General features: G+C 44.6%; 1 protein-coding gene across 1 annotated transcript in view; it reads left to right on the forward strand.

Moving 5' to 3' along the window:
* PLBD1 (phospholipase B domain containing 1) overlaps positions 1 to 10,862 on the forward strand; it is a 40,845-nt gene that overhangs the window by 13,776 nt on the left and 16,207 nt on the right. The window contains exons 5-6 of the mRNA XM_025204806.1: positions 3,838 to 3,999; positions 6,074 to 6,218. Of these exons, the coding sequence (XP_025060591.1) occupies positions 3,838 to 3,999; positions 6,074 to 6,218 (307 nt within the window). The remainder of the gene's footprint in view (positions 1 to 3,837; positions 4,000 to 6,073; positions 6,219 to 10,862) is intronic.

Here is a 10,862-nt window from a genome sequence, read left to right on the forward strand (position 1 = left end):
TTTTCCCTGGGAAGGATCTTTACAAAAGTCAAATTCATTAGCATGTGAACCAGTACAGCTCCATGAACTCCAGTAAAAATACAGTGATTTACAACAGCTGAGGGGCTGTTCAATTAATTTCACAGTGTAAAAGGAAGAACTTGAGTGTCTGGCATTGACTTTGTATCTTAGCCTCATCAAGTTGGGAAGCAGTGGATGACAAGGTTAAAAACAATAATGTTGAAAAAGGATATATATTTTAGAATGTGCTTTGGCCTTTACTGGAAGGGAGTAAGGACACTAAAGGAAAGAGAGGCACCCCTTTACACCAGAACTGTTGAGAGCATCTTATGAAGACTTCCATCTCTATAACAAGCATTCAAACCAAACTCCTGACCTTTAGCTGCTTGCAATACCAATAAATTTTCCACTTTCAAGGTATTACTGCAGTAAACAGATTGGTATTGGAAGACCAGATGTTAGTGACTAAGCAAACCAGAATCAGCTGAAAACAAGTTATACCTTCGTTGAGGCTTGTGCTCAAACCTGAGGATTCCCTTCCACCAGCTTGGGTTGTATGAGACGTGCCCATCCCAATCTTACCTTGTAGCTTGTATCTAAGCTGTTCATACTGTAGTGGTTTTTAGCTGTCAAGGGAGCCAGTCTGCAGGTGGTTCTCTCTCTGTCCCTGCTTGACTCTAATTACAGAGAGTAGAGACAGGAAGTGAGCTATAGAAGAGCTAGAAGTAAGAAACAGGGAATTGTGGGATTGCTGCTGGTGGATTTCCTGTGATTGTAGCCTACAAAGCCCTGGTGAGTCCCAAACACTAGGCAGGTAGGTGAGTAAAGGTGGGATTATTTTACTCAGAAGTTTGAGGGGTGGGGTTGAATGGCTGTTGGGGATTCTTAGTGTATGTATTTGATGGGTGTGGGCTTTAGGGTAATCTTAAAATATATCATGCCCATTTTTATAGATGGCCTTAGGCAGGTTGGAGGAGTCTGCTTGTGATGCTTCCTTTTCTACAATTACCGTATTTCACAGTGTATAAGTCAAGTTTTGAAGCCCAATTTTTGTCTCTCAAAATTCAGCCTCAATTTATACACTATCTGTCCCCTGTGAGTGGCATGAGGTTGCAAACACCACTGCTGACTGATTCACCACAAAACCTGGAAATTTCCACAAAGGATTTTCAGGACTGTTCAGAGCTGGCCTAACTTTCTCCCATTGAATCCAGTGATAAAATTGCTTGCCCCTCGGCTATGGGGCAGGCTCTGCTGAAAGCAGGATTGGGTCCCTCACTGCTTCTGCTTTCAGCAGGCGCCTGCAGCTGGCAGGACACTTGATGCCAGCCAGGAAGGGACTGGCTTGCCCCAGGGGCAGCGCATGGTGTTGGGCAGGGGTGGGGAGGCCCAGGCAACTTAATGTTGGCTACTCAATTAATGTGGAAACTTTCAGGTTTTGTGCTGAATCAGTCAGCAGCGGTGTTTGCAACTTCACTATCACTTGCTCATGTATACAATACTAAGCTGTGCTTCCCTTATAAGTGGGTCACTTGTCACCATCCTTTTGCGATCAGAACAAAAGCATATGCATCAACAACATAGGAAATATTAAAAAGGCACATTTTAATACATCCTAACTTAAAATTAATAAAACTGACTGATACAATCTGGTATTCTAATAGTGACCTTCTCTGGGTTTCAGTGGATTTTCATACACCCTGTGAATATTCCTATTCTCATATTGGTCTGGAGCAGATGTTGTGGTTCCTTTTCCACTCCTCTGCCTTTCACACGTCTAGCTTTGGGCAGCACCTCCTATGTTTAGATTTCATATGTTTGTACTGAGAGCAGAACACCTTTGCTTTTGCCCATCTGTTTATTTGGCATATGGTTAGTACTGCAATTTTGTGTTAGTGCTTACCAGAGCTAACATGTGTGTGTCAGTCTCTGACTTATCAACTACTGCTGTAAACCTATACCTTTGTCTGTCTTTTGTTTTGATAAATCTCTTAAAAATGACACTTGACTGCTTGAAATATCTATGCTTTTTCTTTGCTGTCTCAGATTATTTCTCAGTCACATCTGGACAATAGGACATGGCCTAGTACATGATTAGACATATCTCACTGTCCTCCTTAGGAGACAAGGGACTTTGGAAGCTGGAGTCTCTAATCTCATATGAAGAGTATAAACATATGCAAATATATTATTTCAGTTTGCCATCTAGTGATGTTACATTTACTATTGTGAGGACCTTCTCAACTTTTGTTAGCTCCCAACACTGTGGCAGTAACATGTGGTTTCAGGTTTACTTTTATAATTCAGGTTTTAAAATGCTTAGGAAGGTTTTAAGTGGGGGTGAGGGGGCAGGAAGGAGGGGGTGAGAATAAGTTTAGCTAAAAGGACAGAGACTATTTTGCTTGCTTCTGACAATGATTTCGTTCTGGATGTCTTTGTTTTTTTTTTAATACAATGGACACTGGGAAATACCCACCATCTTTCCCTTGCACCTAGTATATTCTATACAGAATTGGTTTAATTCAGCCCTTAATTATTTTTAGGAACTGTTTTATGTATGAATTTAATCTAGAAGCTACACCTGAGTATACAGATTCCCAGGTGATAACAGATGTCTGGACCCTTGTTCTGGATGGCCCACATTACTGAGCTGTTTGAAAAAATGTAAAACCAGAGCACTTGAGCCTTTTAATTCTTTATAGACTAAAGGCATCTTCCCTGCCATTTCCCTTACAACAAAAATGTAAGGGAATATAAAGCAATACAATATATGACAAAGCTTGTCTTGCCTTTCCTCTACACAACAGCCCATCCTGGCTGAGTGGGGAAGCTTTGTCTTCTGGTGGAACTCTGGGTAAAAAAGTTCACAAAATATATTATTTCTGGCTACCGCAAAAGCAGAACTGTCTGAATAGCTGGTGGGCAACACATTTCCCTGTTTGACTTCTGAGTAAAAACAGAGAGCAGCAGAGAGAATTTCAGTCTTCTCTTCCACCTGTCCCTGCCGTCCTCTCCCAGGGGCGGCCAGCTTCCTAGACAGAAACAGTGACTTTTATAGATGTTCTATGGTTGCTTTTGAGTTTTGACCATAAATTTAATCAGTCTTATCACTCAGCAACATGCATTCTGTCATCCTGTTAAGTCTTGCCTAGACTAACAGGAGTAGGGAAGTTTCAGAAAATGACTCCACTGTAGAGTGGATTTAATATTAGACTTTTGTTTAATGGTTATTTTGGTAGAGACAGGATAAGGGAATATTCCAAGGGATAAATTACAAAGTAGTTGTAAACTAGATAATCTTGGCTCTCTAAAGCCATAGTTGTATTTTTGAAAGTCTTTAGCTATGTGTTTGATGGATTCCCTCCATTTACCAGTCTGAGCAGCTATTGTTCATATTGATTAATGTTGTTAACTAACCTAATTCCTTAGGATTGCCTGTGAGAGACCCAACATGTTCATCTGGGTTATTTATTAATAAGAGTATTCAGAGGCATTTAGATTAAAGTGTTCAAACCTAGTAGTACAGCACCTTCTGCCTCTGAACAGCGTCTACCTGTACAGCTATAATAGGCTTTAAAAATTCTTGTTAACTTCTCCTTTTCTTTTCTCTCTCTCAGTGTTACTTATGCTATATGTAGTGCCATTGAAAAAGCACTGTAGCCCAGATCCACAAGGTATATCTGAGCTTACGTGAGTAAATATCAGTTGTAAAAGGAACAACTTCATGAGTGCTTTTGCAGATGAAAATGAAAATAACTGATATTAACAGCTGAGATCACTTTGTCACTTCTCCATCTGAAAGCAAGAGCTTTGTGTTCTCTTTTTGCCCCTACCTAGCCACTGAGCATCTTTGATGTCCACTTCCTAAACGCAGTTGGTGATCTGTTGGACCTCATCCCTTCATTATTTACATATTCAGCACGGGAACGATGCATTACAGACCCTGGAGACCATAGGAAATATGAGTGGGACATGGGTCACTGCTCTGCTCTTATCAAGGTGAGGACAACAATTCCTCATTGTAATGGAGAAGACACAATGTAACTGTACATTATTATAACCCTCTCGTTCTCATTTATACAATGGAAGCACATAAGGGTCTCAATTGGGGATCAAGGCCCCATTGTGCTGGGAATCATACAAGCACCATTCATGCTTCCCCACTTTTTAAACTACATATGTGCAAAACTGTGTTCTCTGTACAAGGAATTCTAGCTTTTGCTTTTGTCTCTTGTTGCCCTTGTATTTGGGCTTGCATTTTTCATAACGCTGTATTTAATACCTGAAAATGGCAAAACCCTAATTAAACAATTGGGTGTTGTGGACATAGAGGACAAATTTTGATGCATTCATTTTTCTTGAGGAACTTGCTTAACCTGTGTCCCTGCTATGTGCTGCCCTTGGAAAGGACAGATTTTTTCCAGACATGGCCCCTTCATAACAACACAGCGAAACCCACTACCATAGTAGAACCTGATATGCCAGGCCATGTGGTTGTGACATGGGCCGTGCATAGACGAAGTGAGGTTAAAGCGGGTTAAATGCTTTTGTGCTGCTTTAATGGTGTTAGTGTTTGCACACATCGGCAGTGTATTGCGCAATAATTCTAGCCACTGTAGCAAATTCTGCAGCATAATGCACCTTAAATCACTTTGGGCGCAGCAAACTAAAACTCCTCCAAGGAGTTTTAGTTTGCTGCACCTACAGCCGTGGAGTGAAGCACCGGGCTCTGTGCAGCTCAGGGGCTCTGCAGGAAGCCCATGTAGGCAGCCTGGCAGCAGCCCAGGAAGGCAGGCTCCGCCCAAGGAAAAAAAAAATGGTGAGCCTGATCTTTTTTTTCCTCCCCCCTCCTGCAGCCTTCCTACCTGCTTGAGCTGTGCAGGGGCCTGGTGCTTCCCTCTCTGGCTGTGGTGCCCCCTGGGACCACCTGACCTAGGTGTCTGCGGGCAGGTGCCACTTGGGGTGGGGAGGGCACCACTGCCGCAGAGGGAAGCACCAGCCCCCACCCCCCACAGCCCAGGGACTGCTTTGTCCGCCAGCAGCTCGCCCTCCCCACCTTCAGAGAGGCAGGTAAGTTCGGGTGTGTGCACAACAGGGGGGTTTAAAGAGCCGTAAATTGAAGCAGTGTTTTTAAAAACCTACCACTTCAATTTAGGGCCCCCATTTCATCTACACGTGCTCTTACACTACTGTTCAGGAGAGGCACTTGGATACTAGGGCACTGGTTACAAAGTGGTGGATACACATGAAATCTGGGTTTTATATCTAATAGCAGTCTCCTTCCCCATGCAGGTCAGCAGTTGGAAGAGTGTAGCTAGAGTGAGGGGAGAAGGAGGGGAAGGGCATGCATTTTGACCAACTGGTGGTCTGTTGAGAGGGTGCATCGTCAGCTTTATAAGCACTCCCATTTTTTATTATGGCCACCACATGATGCTTCAGAGATAAAGACAGTGCAGTTAGGATTTCTCAGGTCTCTAGCTGGAACCTGGAGACTGTTTCCTTCACAGCAGCAGCCTAAGCTTGTGCTGGAGATAAGTCAGGCATTTACTTATTGTAACTAGCTTTGGTATGAATGCTGAGTATTATTGCTGGGAGAATACTTCCAAAGGATGTTCTGCCTGTATAGATTTAACTTTTTAAACAGAATTCACTTGCCTTTGTTTTCTGTATTTTAACCAGCTCATTCAAAGGAACTGGAGAAATAAAATATTGAATGTGCTTAAATATGAACATGCAAGAAGGAAGCTTGATTGCAAGCAGTATTTGTTCAGTCAAGGAACTGAGACATACCATATCCACAGGGGTCCAATAAAACTAAACCAACTAATTTTGAATACTTATTGCTAACTGTATGGAAACAGTCAACTGGACAAGAATTATTCCCAGAAATTTCAGTGAATAATTTTAATAACAATTTCAAAATCAGAGGAATCTGATAATTCATTGAACCCTTGCAAAAATCCATCAGATTATCTGTAACAAATTGTTTCCCATCACTACTGGAATTCAGCATGTATAATTACAAAGAGGGACACAACTTAAGTTTGCTCACTGTTCTGCTGCTCTTTTCTAGGTTCTTCCTGGCTATGAGAACATCTACTTTGCTCATTCCAGCTGGTTCACATATGCAGCAACACTGAGAATATATAAACACTGGGACTTCAAAATAGCTGATTCGAAGATTTATACAGGTCGCATCTCTTTCAGCAGTTACCCAGGTAACAGAGGTGGGGGAATTGAACCCAAAATATAACATTCATAAATATGTTGATCTCTGCATCCCAGAGAGTGTCTAGCAGTCATCTCTCCTCTGTACACGACTTAAAGAAATAGCAAGAAGACTGGCGTACCTTTATACCTTTGGGTCCGGGCACACGAACAAACTACCATGAGGTAAAGAGTGTGGAGCTGCAATTACTGTCTATGCAATAACTCTTGCTCCACAGTCAATGAAAGCAGATCAACTCTCAATGGGGTAAGCTGCCCCAAGGTAGGTTTCCCACACCACAGGGTAAGAGCATGCATATAGGCAGTTACCTCAGAGCAGCTGATATGCTGTAGTGCCCATAACTGATGAGTAACTTGTTTGTGGGGCCACAGCTGCAGATTAGGGCTCTGCGAAGCTTCGGGCCCCGATTCGATTTGGTCCGATTTGGTGGCCATATCTCTGAATCTGAATTGAATCAGGGGACCCTATAATCTCTCTGAATCGAATTGAAACCCTCCGAGTCAGTTCGGAGAGATTCAGAAAGAATCAGCGATTCAGACATAGACACAGCTTTAAATGTTTTTTCTACATACCTCTAGGTAGCAGGTGGCTCAGGAACACTGCGATGCTGGGGCACATGGAGTGTCCCACAGAAGCATGGGAGTGTCCCCAGTGTGCTTGGCAGCAGACTGGGAAGTGGACCAGAAGCACTTCAGGTTCACTTCTGCGTCCGCTGGGGAGCATGCAGGGGGCCCCCCGGCTAGGCAGCTGGTGCCTCCTGGGTCTGAGGGGGTGCCTGGCATCCCCCCATGGCCAATCACTGAGCCGGAGGAGGCGTAGGGGGCCCCCCCTGTGTGCTCCCTGGCGGACCCGGGAGTGGACCAGAAGTACTTTCAGTCCACTTCTGGGTTCACCGCTGAGCACATGGAGGGCTCCCGCACTCCTGTCGGACGTTCCATGCACCCCAGCATCACAGCGTTCACAAGCCATGCTGATACCTTGAGATATGTAGAAAAAACATTTAAAGCTGTGTCTATGGCTGAATCGCTGATTCTCTGAATCAGCATCGAACCTTCAGATTCGGATTTGGCCAAATCAAATTGGGGATAGTGATCCGAATCAACAAATCGAATCGCTGTCCCTGATTCAGGCTGAATCCAAATCCGAATCGAATAGGACCTGCTTTGCACACCCCTTCTGCAGACACCAATATTGTTTTCCAGGTTTAACACTACCTGTTAAACATTTAGCAACCCTTGGCACAGTTATAAACAGAATTTTGTAACCCTTCTTTTATAAAACAGAGTTTGAATGCTGTTTGTGTGGTTTACAATCCTCTGCTGGGCTGATCTTCCCTTTACCCAACCCATGCCATACTAGTGCATCTCTGGTAATTACACAGTTTTGAACACCTTGTTAAATTTCTGTGGCATGACTGCTGCAATGGGATTATGAAGGAGTATCATGCATGGGACATTTTGTGGTTGTATAGATTTCTCTGGCATTGAAATACCAATCTTTGCATGCGCTTGTGCATGTGTATATGTGTGTAATATACATGCATACATTCATACATACACACACACACACACATTTTTTTTATTGGCTGCAGTGGGCTATGTGAGAGAGGGAGACAGTTCTTGATTTATTAACTTTATTCTTTTTGTCGCAGCCATTTTTCCCTTGCTCTTTATGCATGATTCATGTTTTAGTTATGCAGCTGGACAGACTATTTACAAACTATGTCAGAAAGATTTGGCAACACAATTCATTCTCAGCTTTCCTAAAGGAATGTTAGAAAGTGCCAGTAGCTAATTTTAAACGTTAAATATATGGACTCTTGCTTAAAAAAAAAAAAAAAAAAAAAAAAAAAAGAGGGGATAGAAGTGGGTGGAGGAGGATACAAACTTGAAAGAATAAAACAAAGTGCAAAGCTGTTTGAGTTAGCTTTGCATGAGTCTGAGGCAGAAAAATCACCTTTAAAAAAATCATATCTTAAGAAAGTGAAGAGAAGAGTTTTTAGGAGAAGAATACCTTTCTAATGGAAGCACAGCCACTTTTGTTTAACTCAAGATTTCAGGAACTCTTTCCAATTAGCGCTCTGCTTTTCATGCTGCAGAAGCCAAAGGGTCCCTGGTGTCCCTAACCACATAGAGCATATGTGGCTTTTCTTTACAGGCACTTGAACAAAATTGAGGTGGAAGTACTCGGGTGCTCCCTGTGGGCCCTCTGTTCCCAAAGATACTTAGGCAAATGCTTTTCTCTAAGATGGCTGTTGAAGCTGGTTTAGAAAACTTCCACTACGTTTTGACCTTTCAAGAATGTATACCGGGGCAGGCAATTATTTTGGCTGGAGAGCTGCTTAATGAGTTTTGGTGAACTGCTGAGGGCTGCAAGGGTAGCCCCACCCCTTGACAGGTGCTCTGCCCCCTGGCTGCCCTCTGCCTTTGCCACCAGAAGTCCCTGCCCTTGCCCTCTGGAAACGCTTCTTTTGGGAGGTGAGGATTGCCATCTTGGAACCAGAAAAAAACCAAATCATATACTAAAAGTCAAACACCTACTATAAAATATTTTAATTTTATTACAAAAAATATTTTTGTCATGATTTGTGTTTGCATAGTGTATATAGAGGTGATTGCATAATAACTAAAAAATAAAGTCTTACTTTTGTATATTGTGTGGGGGTGTATGGTGGGGTGTGTGTGTGGGGGCTTGAGGGGTGTCATTGTGTATGGGGGGCAATAGGGTATGTTGCAGGGTGTGTGTAATGTGGGGAGGAATTGTGGGGGTACGGTGTGGGTGTGTGGGGTTTTTGGGGAGACGAAGGGTTGGGGGGTGTGAGGACCCCCACACTCCACCTTCATAGTGCACAGTTCCTGTTAGTGGCAGCAGCAGGAGGTGGGGGATGCTCGGGGTGCTCATGCCCAGTGCAGGTGCTGCCGCCGGTGGCGTGTGGCTCTGGCCAGCAATGCACGTAGTGGTGAGGAGTGCAGCTGGGCTGGCCCACCTCTATTGCATAGGGCTGCTCGCAGTGCATGTGCAGCTCCTGTACTCATGCACCACCGGGGAAAGCCCTGCGCAATGGAGCTAGCTGCCTTTACCGCTCCCTACTATGCAGGTCCCGGGACTCTGCCATGAATGGAGAGAAGCCTCATTCCCTGCTTCCCATGGAGTCCCAGGACCTGCACGGCAGGGAGTAGTGAAGGCAGCTGCCTCTATCATGCAGGGCTTCCCCCAGTGCTATGTGAGTGCAGGAACTGCACCTGCACCGTGGGAAGCCCTGCACGATAGAAGCAGGCTGGCCTGACTGCACTTCTCATCCTGATGTGTAGCGCTGAACTGAGCTGCACGTTGCTGGCGGCAGCACCTATGCTGGGCACAAGCGCCCCTGCCTGGTGCTGCTGTGCGCCACGGGGGGGTGTCTCCACACACCCGCATCCTGTCCACCCGAGCTCTATGCTCCCGCCAGCCCCATGCTCTCTGTTCCCGCCCAGCTGCAGCTCCCCCCACCCCTGCTGCTTCCCTACCTGGTGCCCAAAGCAAGTGGGACACTGGGGAAGCAGAGCAGGTCCCCTGGTGGCTGCAGCAGTGGCAGCAGCAGCCCCACCCAGAAGCTGCATGATGGCTGGCCCAAGCCCTTCTGTGCACAAGGGTGGGAGAGAGGCGTAATAGGGTATGTTGGGCAGGGGTGTGTGTGTATATCTGGGCTTCTCACTCCCACCCTTGTGGGCGGAAGGATGGGGTGGGGTACATGTAGTTGGTGGGCACTCGCGGGCTGGATGAAATTGCCTGGCGGGTCATATTTTGTCCGTCACTGATGTATACTAACTCAGTTCTTCATGCTGCTGAACAGTCTCTCTACATAAATTCCAGCATCTGTTGTAAAGAACACCACTAAGTCTGTGTTACCTAGTGAAGAGGAAAAGATGTTATTCTAGGTTACTTCTGGATTTTATCCTAGATTACTTCTGGCAAACAAAAAACCAGATGGCTACAGCCCCATCCTGGATCTGAGGTCTCTTAGTAAATATGCCTTTGAGAACAGTCATGGTTTCTAGAAGTGGCCATATGTTCCAGACATTGGATGTTCCATGGTGCTTCAGCTGTGGAAACAGAGACCAGAACTGCTGATGTGAAGTTCTGTGTTCTGGGTTGGCCCCTTGCTATGAAATTTTTGCTGTGTGGGTGGCCTCTTCACTCTGGATTGAAATGTGAGTCTTCTCCTTTTTTACTAATTAGCTGATCAGGCATGTTGCTGTGGAAGATATTAAAAATCAACTTGTTCCCAAGAGGCAATCAAAGCATCCAAGAAACACTCTGGAAGTGGCCCACTTTAAAGCTTTCTCATCTCAGGACAGACTTTGATATGGTGAGCTTCCACTATCATTTGCAAAATTGTTAAGACCATCCTAAAAACGGAAGTCCTTTGGCTGCAGCAAAGTTCAGGATGCTTATAGCAGATCTCTCCATGATAGAAATTTGGTGGAAGCTGTGGTATGGTGCAATATCACATGGCATCAAGATGGCCAGAACCATTGATTACACAAGTTCAGACTTTGCTAAAGACATGGCTTACAGACTGTTGGCTTTTTCAAATGATAAACCAATCTCCAAGATGTTGGCTTAGCTGTGATCTAGGGAAATCCCGGAGTAG

Source organism: Alligator sinensis, unplaced genomic scaffold (assembly GCF_000455745.1).
Source record: "Alligator sinensis unplaced genomic scaffold, ASM45574v1 scaffold166_1, whole genome shotgun sequence".
Taxonomy (NCBI): domain Eukaryota; kingdom Metazoa; phylum Chordata; order Crocodylia; family Alligatoridae; genus Alligator; species Alligator sinensis.